At 33.5% G+C, this 12,604-nt stretch overlaps 1 protein-coding gene across 4 annotated transcripts in view; it reads left to right on the top strand.

Annotated features, from left to right (window-relative positions):
• Window positions 1-12,604, top strand: part of LPGAT1 (lysophosphatidylglycerol acyltransferase 1) — a 110,724-nt gene that overhangs the window by 71,957 nt on the left and 26,163 nt on the right. For all 4 annotated transcript variants that reach the window (XM_056815891.1, XM_056815894.1, XM_056815893.1 and 1 more), the window contains exon 7: window positions 7,854-7,980. In XM_056815891.1, coding sequence (XP_056671869.1) covers window positions 7,854-7,980 — 127 coding nt within the window. The remainder of the gene's footprint in view (window positions 1-7,853; window positions 7,981-12,604) is intronic.

The following is a 12,604-nucleotide window of genomic DNA, read 5'->3' as shown; positions in this document are numbered from 1 at the left end:
TTTATCTCTTTTTGGTTATTGAAAAATGTGTTTACAACATTGTACTAGGTGCTTGAGGTGAAACAAAATAGTATGAAACTTGGACCCTGTCCCCCAAATTCCCATAGGGGAATGGTACCTTTTGTGCACTTTTGACCAAGCAATCATTCAGTTTTATTTGTGGAGATTTATGAATTGTTAGCATTTTAATTATGCACTGATAGCTTATCACACATACTCTTAAAATTTGTCACCCAATATTCCTTATCTTAAAGGGAAGTTATTATTCAATAGTTTTGATATACATTTCTCTTAATTAAACTATATCACAAACCAGAAATTTTTCTCTGCTTTAAGTTATGAATTCCTCATATTAGGTGGAGAATTTTTTTTTGGTAGTTGGAGAAATACTAACTTTTACGTGTAACTAAGCATCTCATGATGTTTTCCAGGCTCCTCCTTTGTATATCCATTGAATCAGTGCTGTACCTGATATTTCATTTCATTTTGTGCTTTTATACATTTTAGTGTTATTCTCTTAGAACTGTTATGGCAGGCTAATTTGGCAATAAGCTAGTAATAGTTGAATATAGGAATTTGTTCCTTAAAAGTAAATAAACACTTTGTAAAATAGATTTCTGTAATCATCAAATTCTGATCTATGGGAATATTCATTCCTTATGTTTCTCTTATAACTTTCATTTTCAGCTGTTAATCTTTCCATGCGAATACTCTAATACCAGCTTATTTTGTGTTGCAAGATGCTTTTGTAATTCCCCACAAATTATAATCCTTAATAAGTCCTACTCTCTAGGCTCATTGTAATAATTTCATGACCCTTTGTTCACAAAAGTGGTGAGAGCAGAGTGCATTGTCTCGTAGGTCTTAACAAGCTAGAAAAATTTCAAGGACAGTTTTGATGATGTTTGTTATCCAAGGACTCTCTTAACAAAGTTCAGTTCAAAGTTGTTACTGAATTGGTTTTATGGTGACAGACATTTTAGCCATAGCAACTCAATCATCTACTAATTTATAGAGAATTATAGTCAGAATTGATGGAGTACTCACAATAACTAAAGCATTAATTACTGAAGTATTAAATATAAGTTAACATTTTGTCTGAATGTTTGTTTTTCCTTTTAAAAACCATATTTTAAAGTAACTATTTTTGTTAAAAAACAGTAGAACACACTAAGAATTTGATATTAGCCTCACTTGTTATAGGAAAGGAAATATGACCCATAACTGAACCTGAAAGAATGACATCCTATCTTTAAAAAATGAGTCTATTTTAAGCAAAAATCTGCCTGCCTCTGATTTCTAAAATTGAAATCAATTTAGATATTTATTGTAAGGAGTATCCCCCAGTGTTTTTTAAATTGATGTCTTTTGTTTTCATATCATTTATTATTTTTAAACCTCCATCCTTTTCTTCTTCTCAGTAAATTTTCCCTTGTAGCAAAGTTGAAAAAAAGATTTATCAAAATCGACTTACCACTAGGTATCAACCTGATGTTACCTCCACACATCCAGTGTTCCAAACTTTGTCATCTCTCTTTTGGGGTTAGATTTTAAACAAATATTAAAAATAAATTAATTAGGATAAGATTTTCAGATTACTACATGTGGTTGGGTAATATAGCTAGTTTTTTTTTAATTTTCTCTCTTTTTTTTTTCCTGTTGCAGTGTCATAACAGCCACCATGACTAAGTCAGTATTTGCTTCTGAGGAGCTTTATTTGGCACCCTACTTATTTGGCAAGTCAGATCTAAATATGAATTTTGCCAGCTTTCATGTGATTTGCTGAGGGGAATGGCTATTCAATAAACTAAGAGATCTTTAATCTAGATCATTGGAATTTCCCTCTAAGAAATAAGTGGCAAAGGCTGACTTAAGGGCATTGCTCTCAACTGAAATTCCCCAAAGCAAGGAAATCACATGTGGTAACATTTCAGAATGGGTCTGAATAAACAGCAACCTCTTTTTTTTCTTTTATTTTTCTCCACAAAATATTTTTTCTTCAGCAAACTGATTTTTAAAGTTTTTCTCACCATTTGTTCCACACACAGACCCAAACCCATTAATCCAAGAATACACATTTAATATCTTACATTGTGCTAATTTAAAATGGCATTGTTCAAGAGGACAATGTCCTGTCCTCCAGAAACTGTGATATCTCAACAATATCATAACATATCATAGTATTAGAGCTGGAAGAGATTTTGGAAGTCATCCTGGAGGCTAAAAAAAAGGCTAAATGACTTGTTCAGTCACACAGGCAATAAAGTGATAGATCCAGGATTTGAACCCAGGTCCTTTGACTCCAAATCTAGTGCCCTTTCTACACATGTTTGAAGTTGAGCCTTATTCTTTTAAACTAGAGACTTTTAAACAAATTAACACTTTTATAATTTATTGTTCATCATAGATCTTGAATACCATTTTTTATTATTATATATTATTTTTTATGTTTATATATTATTTATATATTTATATCATATAATATATATTATTATTATATATCTAGTTACCCTTGAACTAGTTATTATTTTTTTAACCCTTCCCTCTATCTTAGAATTAATACAGGCAGAAGAGTGATAAGGGCTAGGCATTGGGGGTTAAGTGACTTGGCCAGGGACACACAGTTAGAAAGTGTCTGAGGCCACATTTGAAACAAGGACCTCCCATCTCTGGGCTTGGTACTCTATCTATTGAGCCACTTAATCTGCCCCTGAAGTGATTATTCTCTTGATACTCATTAAAGATACTGATTGGTACTAATTTCATGACTTATTACAAATTCTTCTCTATCAGTGATGATGGAACTACTATATTTGGACTCTTAACATCACAGTTTCTGCTGTGCTACATACATGAAGAAATAGAAATGATGTTAAAAAAGATAAAAATGGTAAAAGCATGAAAATTAGCCCAATTGAAGATGACACCAATTTGAGAACACTAATGAATTAAATCTCAAGACATGTAAGAGAGGGAAACACATATTTTTATTAAAAAAAAAAACAAAATCTCAACAATCAGTAATCTATATTATTGCTTTCCCATTTCTAGAAAATCTTTGAAAAATATGTATATGAATTTGTATTGTGAACATCCTTGATTAAAAGAAAGAAGAAAAAACAAAAAAAGAAGGAAAAAAGCATTTTCATATATAATATCTTACAGCTTACCACATCTTTAAAGTCAAATAATTTATTGACAGGTGTAAAAATAATCCCCATTGTGCTATTTTGTTTTCTTGTTAATGGTTATAAAAAATTGTATTTTACGTAGTAGAGTACCTCTTAAAAAGGTCTGTAGTCTACAAAGCTCTCCTCCATATATGAGTACTAATGCAAGAGTCCATGGATGATATAATAACAGAAATATTTTATCTGATTATTAATACCAAGTGAGATATAAAGCAAAAAGATCAGTGCTCTGCACACATTTTCTGCTGTTACGGAGGATGCTGACTTCAGAACTCAAACAGAAGAGAACCTCCCTGTAATTAGGGAAGTTCTCCAGACTCTGCTTCTTAGCTATGATATCCCTGGATTCATTGCATCACTCACTAGAATAGTTCAGCCTTCTGTATGAGGGCTGTAAATGCTTGGGAGTTCAGCCTAGCTCTGCAGCATGAGAAAAGAAGGAGATGAAGAATCCCTTGTGTGATGGTGTCCATAGAGCTGGTCTGTCTGGACATAGAGAGGGATTCTTTTTAATGACCAGTTAGAGACTACCCCCGTCTCTGAAGATTTAAATTGGAGAATCTCAGGGGGCAGCTGGGTAGCTCAGTGAATTGAGAGTCAGGCCTAGAGACAGGAGGTCCTAGGTTCAAATCTGGCCTCAGACACTTCCCAGCTGTGTGACCCTGGGCAAGTCACTTGACCCCCATTGCCCAGCCCTTACCACTCTTCTGCCTTGGAACCAATATGCAGTATTGACTCCAAGATGGAAGGTAAGGGTTATTTAAAAGAAAAAAAATTGGAGAATCTCTTGAAGAACTTTGAACAGACGCATGATGATTCCATTATTACAGTTCCATATTACAATATTTGTGCAGAAGTAGCAGAATAGATGCCATTAGAAAAACCACAAACACAGTGGACTGACTATAGAGTGGAAATGAAGAATAACGGGATAGCCCAAGGGGCTTCTTGGACACCCACACAATGGCATGGGATTTAGAAGACTGCCTCTGGCCTATTGTACATCAACAGGAAGATGGAAGCACAAGTTGCACAGGCTGAGAATACATGAAGAAGTTACAGAATGTCCTGTGTAGGTACTTACTGCACACAGAAAGAAGACCATAGATTGGATAAGTTATTTCACCTTGTTGGGTCTCCTTTTTCCTCTTTCAGCTAGCCAAAATGCCATCTATCATTTTGGTGCATAAAACAAGTACGGAATGTTTGAATGAGTGAATTTACTTTAGGTCTTGTCTTCATTTTCACAGACTCATCTCTAATCCAAGGCCTCCTTCTTGCCTTGATTATTATAGTAACCTCCTAAAATGTCTTCCAGCTTCCAATCTCTCCTCTCTTTCCATTCAATCTTTTATACTTATGCCAAATTGATAGTACTAAAATACAAACATTCCCCTTAGACATCTTCAGTGGCTTACAATTGTCTCAGATCATTGAAATTCAACATTTATCAAGCACCTATCATGTTATATTATGAAGAATTTATAATACATATATCCATACACATATGCATATGTATATACATCTGTATATTATATATATCGAGAGAGAGACAGAGAGTATAATAAAGCAATAGCATAGTTCCTGGGCATAGAAAAACAAAACCCTCTTTTCCCTTGTGAGACTTAATTTCTTCTAGGGGAAACAAAATACACAATATTACTTTGGCGGGCTGTAGTGAAAACTGTCTGGAGGCATCAAAAAATGGCCTCTTGTAGGTGCTGCAATTTGCAGGGCTCCAGAAGGCTCTGAGGGGCCCAGTTAAGGAAGGGGAGCATTTTAAGCAGTGGGTGATGGGGAGGAGGAGATTATGTAAAGGAAGAGAATCGGGAGACACTTTAGAGGAAAGAGCAAGTAGAGTTATTCTGCTAAGTATAGAATGAGTGAAGGGAATGGAGATAATAGATGTAGGAGTCACCTGCCAATATGATAATTGAGGAAATGAGAATAAATGAAGGGAGGGAACAATTTAAGAGAATGAAAGAATCTGATTAAATGCCTTTGTTTAAGAGATGGAATAAAAATATTAATTTAGTGAAAGGGCACCATTAAAAGTAAGAAAGATGAGAGGTCGTATGTGACATTGTTATGGCAGGAGATGAAAATATAAAGAAGGGTAAGAACTTAGATAGAAGAGATCAAGAAGGATGAGTATGTGGAGGGGGCGGGAGAGAAGCCGCTGTATAGCATGGGCCAAAGGTTCAAAGTGAAGAACTTTATCTCTGAAGTTCTTTTCAGCTCCAAAATTCAGTAACAAAGTTAAATACTTTTTTAAATAGTTAGAATAGAGTAAAAGTTTCTTGTTACTCAGAAATGGAAGAGCTCTCAAATCATCATGTATTCAATTAAAGAAGGGATTATTTGAACATTAAGGAGTTGGTGGTAGGGATTCAAATTGGGGTCACAACCTAGATTATAGAATTTGTGAACAGGATTAACAGAATAATAAAGTTAAGGAAGGAAAGAAAAGTTTGTTGTTTTTCATTCATTTTTCAGTTGTGTCTGAATCTTTATTGTCTCTATTTGGGGTTTTCTTAGCAAAGATACTGGAGTGGTTTACCATTTTCTTCTCTAGCTCATTTTACAGATGAAGAAACTGGAGTGAATAAGGTTAGGTGGCTTCCCCAGAGTCATGTAGCTAATAAGAGTTTGAAACAAAATTTGAACTCGGGAAGAATTTTCCTAACTGAAAGCCCAGGACTCTATCCATTGCACTGCCTAGCTACCCTGGAAAGAAAAGTAGGCTGGAATGGAAACTTGTTTCATGGAATAAAAAAGGAGGGACTATAGGTTTAAAGGAAAGAGCAAATAATTAGCAAATAGCTCTAGCAAGTGGGAGCAGAGCTGTGCTGGAGGAAAATTTAGTGAAGAGATATAGTAAAATGAAAAGTGATTAGGTCCTGTAAAAAACTATCATTGGATGAAGAAAAGGGATTGAGTATTGAGGTAAGTTAGGAAGAATTAGCAGGGCTTTCCCAATGGATGTGGACAAGGCACCTTTGAAAAAACAAGTAGCTTCCCTGATTTTAGCTTCATGTTTGATTTCCATAAATCATAAATTCAATAAATATAAAGTTTATGGTTACCAAAAAAGGATATCTTCAGTGGCAGCAAATACCAAACCCTGAAATGAGATGATCTAGAGTATATCTAACGTTTTCTTTTTCTATTTGTTGTTTCTGATGAGGTACTTGATTGCTAAGCATCTCTAATAATTAATATCTTATTTTTAAAAATAGATGGAAAGCGTCTTTTATTAGAAAATGAATGCTCTGAATAGTATGACTGCTAAAGAAAAGCTTGGAAGTAGGCAAAAGTCTTAAAAGTCATGAACTGAGGAATGCAGCTTATCCTTAATAGATCTTTTCAGTCATTTCTTGTGGTATTCTAAATCCTAAAGGTAAACAGTATTGACACACTAAACCTATAATATGGGAGAAATTTTCCTTTTTTAATATGAAGAAAAGGATACTTGATGGAAGATTCTTTTGGACAAAAAAATACTCATGATTCCTGGCAATTTCTCCCAAAGTAAAATCATTTTTATCCAATTTATCTACTTTAAAGAATTATAATGCTTTAGAAGGCCAATTAAAGATTCCAAAAAAGTTATACTTGAAAGCCCAAGGACAACCTAGATGATGGCATAAGGGCATTAATATTTTAAAACAGACCACATCTTTACCATTTCCCAATTGACTGAAAAATGCAAAATAGGAAATTCTGTTGTTTATCGATTATAAAAAAACCTTTTGATTTAGTAGAGCAGTTCCTTAAAAGCTCTCAATGAGAGTTCTCCCATTATCCATATATCAAAATTATATAAAAGAAAGATTAAACAATAAACGATCTTCATTGGCATTTTGATCATAAAACATCAAATCAAGGCATAAAATGGGTAAATATGATTATATAACTTTAAGATATAAATTTCCAAACAGACATATCTGTGTTCATACATAATAACAAAAATAGCTTACAAGCTAATTGTTTATACATACTACTATTTGTCTTAGTCAGGTTAAATAATTAAAAGTTCACTTGTAATGCTTTAAAGATTTGAGTTCTTTAAAAAAAAAAAGCCATAAAAAACAAAAACAGGGGGCAGCTGGGTAGCTCAGTGGATTGAGAACCAGGCCTAGAGATGGGAGGTCCTAGATTCAAATCTGGCCTCAGACACTTCCCATCTGTGTGACCCTGGGCAAGTCACTTGACCCCCATTGCCTAGCCCTTACCACTCTTCTGCCTTGGAGCCAACACTGAGTATTGATTCTAAGATGGAAGGTGAGGTTTTAAAAAAAAAAATAAAGGGGGCAGCTGGGTAGCTCAGTGGATTGAGAGCTAGCCCTAGAGACAGGAGGTCCTAGGTTCAAATCTGGCCTCAGACACTTCCCAGCTGTGTGACCCTGGGCAAGTCACTTGACCCCCATTGCCTAGCCCTTACCACTCTTCTGCCTTGGAGCCAATACACAGTATTGACTCCAAGACAGAAGGTAAGGGTTTAAAAAAAAAATAAAAAAAAATAAAACAGACCAAAGAAATGTATGTTTCCATAGAGTTTTATTTTTATGCTATTGTAAAAAAATTAATCCTCATCATTTATTAACAGATAATATAAAAGTTGGTTCATTTTTAATCATTTTTCTTTCTCTTTGTTCTTAGAGAGCAAACCGAAAGGCCTCCAGTGGGTCATAGATACAACCATAGCTTATCCTAAAGCTGAACCTATAGACATCCAAACCTGGATTCTTGGATATAGAAGACCAACAGTCACTCATGTTCATTACAGGTAGGACAAATTCTGAGTCCAGTCCAGTTTTAATATACTTTTTATTATTTGTGTAACATCATGTAGTTATTATGTTAAATGATCAAATAGTATGAATAGCTTTCTAGGATTCTTCATTTCAAAACTTTGTCTAAATGTAGTGGAAAGAACAAATGGATTTGGAAATCATATATCTTGATTTTGAATTTCAGATTTGTTACTTATTCTGTAACCTGTGGCAAGTCCTTACATTTTTGAAAGCTTACTTTGCTAGTTTTCCCCCTATATCCTGAAAATATGTATACATTCCCCTTAGCCTATTAAAAAACTTTTGGTTGAATCTGCTGTACCTTGAAATTATTGTCCTATTTTTCTTCCCTTTGTGGTCAGACTCCTAGAAAGAGACAGTCAATATTCACTGTCTCCTCTTACCTTACAGTTTCACTCATCTTGTTCATCAATTCCTTGTAATGTGGCTTCTGCTCCCACTATTCTCTTGAAACTGCTCCAGTTACTAATCACTCTCTATTTCCAAAATAAATCTCACCCTCCTTGGCTTTTATATAGTATTTCACTTCGTTGCCTCTCACTTTTTTTGTTGTTGGTGTTAGTATCCAGGCTCTTGGCTTGCATAATGCTCCATGCTTAATAATCTCCTCCTTTTTCTTAACATTTGTATTTTCTTCACTGTTTCTTCATTATCATTTTGCCCCTAAACTAGACCATCTTTCATTGTGTTCTTGGCTCTTTTCTCTCTTAACATTTTCTCACTTGGATATCATCCATTCCCATGGCTTTTGTTATCATCACTACAAAATCACTCTAAAGTCTCTTCCTCGAGTCCTGACCCTGACACCCCACGCCCCAGGTGTGTCTGTATTTGCAGATATTTTAGGAGGAAATACACACACACACACACACACACACACACACACACACACACGAGTCTTAGGCAAGATTTTAATTTTTCTTATATATGTGATATTGTAATTCTGAAGTTCTGAAGTTAGGAATATGTAAGGATCATATTATATATGTAAAGCACTATAAAAGATCAACTATTTTTATTTCTAGTATCAAATGCACAGAAACACTGCAAGAGGATAACATCATAGCATGAAAGATAGTGGCATAATTAGAGGAAAGGAAAACAGGAAATATACTAAGATATATAGTTTAGGGGTATAAATGATGTATGAATGGTATATAATTATAGTAGTTTATTATAAGATCAGAGAGCATTAAAATTTTTATCAGCAATCAAGGGAAGTTAGAATCTTATTAAATTTGTCAATATAATTCTTGTGAGACTTTCAGCAAATTACTTAAATCTCTTTGGTAATCAACTTCCTCTTCTATAAAATGAAGATTAGAAATAATGATCTCCCCTCCATTTAATAGATATTCTAGCAATACAGGATCACTCATAGTTCCCCATATCTACCTATATTTTGATTCTTCTCTTTCTTTGCTTCTGTTGTCTGGCATGCTCCCTTCTTTCCTCTATCTCAACCTGTTGAATTCTTTACTTAGTCTTTAAAGCCCAACTAAAATGCTACTTCTTCCAGGAAATATTTACCAGTTCTTGTTAGTGATGACTTTCCACCTTGTACTTCATATAGAATTTTGGCTCCTCTCCAACACATTCATTCAATAAGCATTTATTAAACATCTACTTATGGGCCAGGTACTATGCTAGGCACTGGGGCATACACTGACCAAAAAGAAATAGTTCTCTGGTCTCAAGGAGCTTCTATCCACAAAAACAACATGAGATACAAATAAACTTAACTTTAGTGTTTTCAAAAAAAATTTTTTTGCCACCAGCATGGATTTCCTCAGTTGTGATCCAGCTGATCTTCCCAAATTAAGTATGTTCCCTTCTTAAGTACATTTCTGATTACTTATATAGTAACATCTGGGACAGAGGCATTAGACTTCCAACTTTGTAGTTCTGTTATCACTGCATTTGCCTTTGTTTTGTGGCAGTTGCTTTCGGTTGGTTAAACTTTTGCTAGAAATAATAATCAAAGTCATTGTCTCTGAATTTTTTCTCCATCTAGTTTTCCAATGTTGATAACTTGTCAGGTTGAGATGATTACCTTTGTTCAGTTTCTTTTCTTCCTCCTGTCTTCTAATTCAGTGTTGGTTTTTACGTTAGCTCTAACTAGTTAATAATTTGACAACTGTTTTTGATATGAGTTCTAGTCAGTAACCATCTGTTTCTTGTTCAGTAAGATATTGTTAATTTTATTGTTTTTGTGCTACTAAATTTTGTCAAAACCAACATTTTCTGACTATTTTCTCAAAGATGTTTATATTGATATCCATTAGGCTTCTTAGCTTCTTAGTTGCCTAGAACCTCTTTTGTTTATCAACTCTGGGCCTTATTTTCCAAAGAGACTCTCCTTTTCTGCCCACTTTTTGACTTTTAAGGTTATAATTATCAAAGTATATGTTGATTTGATTTGTAAGATTTTTGTCAAGTTCTTTCTTGAACTTTCTCTACTAATTTATTTTCTACAATTGATACCAGCACCTAAGTTATAGTGGTATTCATGATGGTCTTTTTGTTTATGCTCATCTTGAGCTGTACAAGACAAGATGACCAAGTATTCAGTGAAATGATGCTTCTTGTTGCCCTTTGAGACATGATGAAACCAACTATGTCAACCACTCAACCTTTCCAAAGAGAACTTGTGAACCCTCTTTCCATTTAGCTAGGATTTCTTTTATAAGCAATTTTGTCTTATGTTTTTATAAAAAAAAATCAAGTTTGAATTCCAGTAATATGTTAACTCATTGGTGATTAAACAAGGACTTAAAATTTGTAGCCCCTATTCATTTTCAGAATTAATATAGAAGTCATATGATTGTCAGCACATTCTACTCCTTTTCTACCTCTTGACCACTGTCACTGTGGAAATGGAAGGGAGACCACAAAATAATGAGCCATTATTTCTCACTTTTTTGTGGGTTGCCATAGCAAAAGATTTATAGAACATGGATAGATCATGCATCCAAGGTAGAGATCAAAAATTTTTTCTCTCTGCATAGAACAACTTATTCAGCATGAAGATAACTCTATTTTGAAATCTTACTAAACTATCCCGTAGGGATGCTATGAGAATATATGAAATTTTTGTGGATAACAATGCCATTTTGAGCTCTTCAGTGACTTCAGTGACATAAAAAGAATCCATTTGTTTCTATTGCATAATACTTACCATTTTAATCATGGATTGTAGTTATTTATGTGCTTGTAGACATGATCTGTCTTCTTAATCTTTGTATTTCCTAATCTATAGAACATTATTTTCCTGGTAGTAGGCCCTCAATATTATTGAATTGAATATGTGTGGGTATGCAAAGCCTTGTAACAGATTAACTTAAAAGTCATTTGTCCATAATCTTTTGCTTTTGGGAAAGAATTTATACCTCACACCTGAGATTATTTTTAATATGACAATTTGATTTAAAACTAAAAGCAATTTTGTTACCTAGTTCTTAAAAACAGTAATAACACCTACTTAAAAAAAAATTCTTGACAGATCTATTAATAATTATAGCTAGCTACTACATGTTATATAAAGTTTGCAAAATGCATATATTAACTTATTTGATCGCCATAACAACCTGGGAGGTAGGTGTATTATTATATCCATTTTACAGATGAGGAAATTTGAGGCAAACAGGTTAAATGACCCAGGGTTATACAGTTAAGTGTCTGATGCAGAAGTCTAACTCAGGTCTTCCTGTCTGTAAGTCTAACATGTTTATCTACTGCATTATCTACTAGGCTAATAAAACCTAATGCTGATGTTTCTAATACAAAAAGTCCAAGTATTGAATATATACTTTTAAAAGTCCTGCTGTACAGATATACCTCTATAAATTGTTCAAATAAAATTAAATTCAAATAAAATTAAATAATATACATAAATAAATAAAATACTATTATAATTTATGAATATAAGAAGGTTGACACAGATCTTAATGACCTATATCTTCCTAAAGATGAGAAGACCTCTTTTTAATTACATCAGCATTCAGGTCAATATTGTACATTTGTTTATTCAACAAATACTTCTTGGTAATAGAATGATCAAGAATAATACTAATAGGACACCACATGCAAGATATTCAATAAAAATCTATTGAGTGAATTATTCTTCTAGTAGGTCAGTGACAAGTACAAACTCCCTTAAGATATTGTTAGCTAAACAACAGTTTGTGTCTCCTATCTGTGCCTTAGTAGTATCTACATTTATTTGTTTGTTCATTCATTAGGTCATGCATAGGCATTTTGTGTTAAATATCATACAATCTGGACTATTCACTTAAGAATTAGGCAAATTAGACTAAAAGCTAACTTTAGTGAACTTGTTTAAAGAGAGAAGTATGAGTTATTGTTATATGTTTCAAACTTCTTATATGTAAGGTACCAATAACACTTTATAGAGTAGGTAGAAGATTATGGTTACTCATTTCAAGAAAGTTTAAAAGAATGACAAGACATGCAAATAGCATTAGTAGAAAGATAATTTGCAAATGTGCATTGCTTTAGTTATTACAGATAGTCTCAAATTGACTGTTGTACACAAATTTTTGTGACTGAAAAGAATGTATGTTTTACAATCCTTCT

This window comes from Monodelphis domestica, chromosome 2 (genome assembly GCF_027887165.1).
Source record: "Monodelphis domestica isolate mMonDom1 chromosome 2, mMonDom1.pri, whole genome shotgun sequence".
Classification (NCBI taxonomy): Eukaryota; Metazoa; Chordata; class Mammalia; order Didelphimorphia; family Didelphidae; genus Monodelphis; species Monodelphis domestica.
This window is presented reverse-complemented; position numbering and strand designations above follow the sequence as displayed.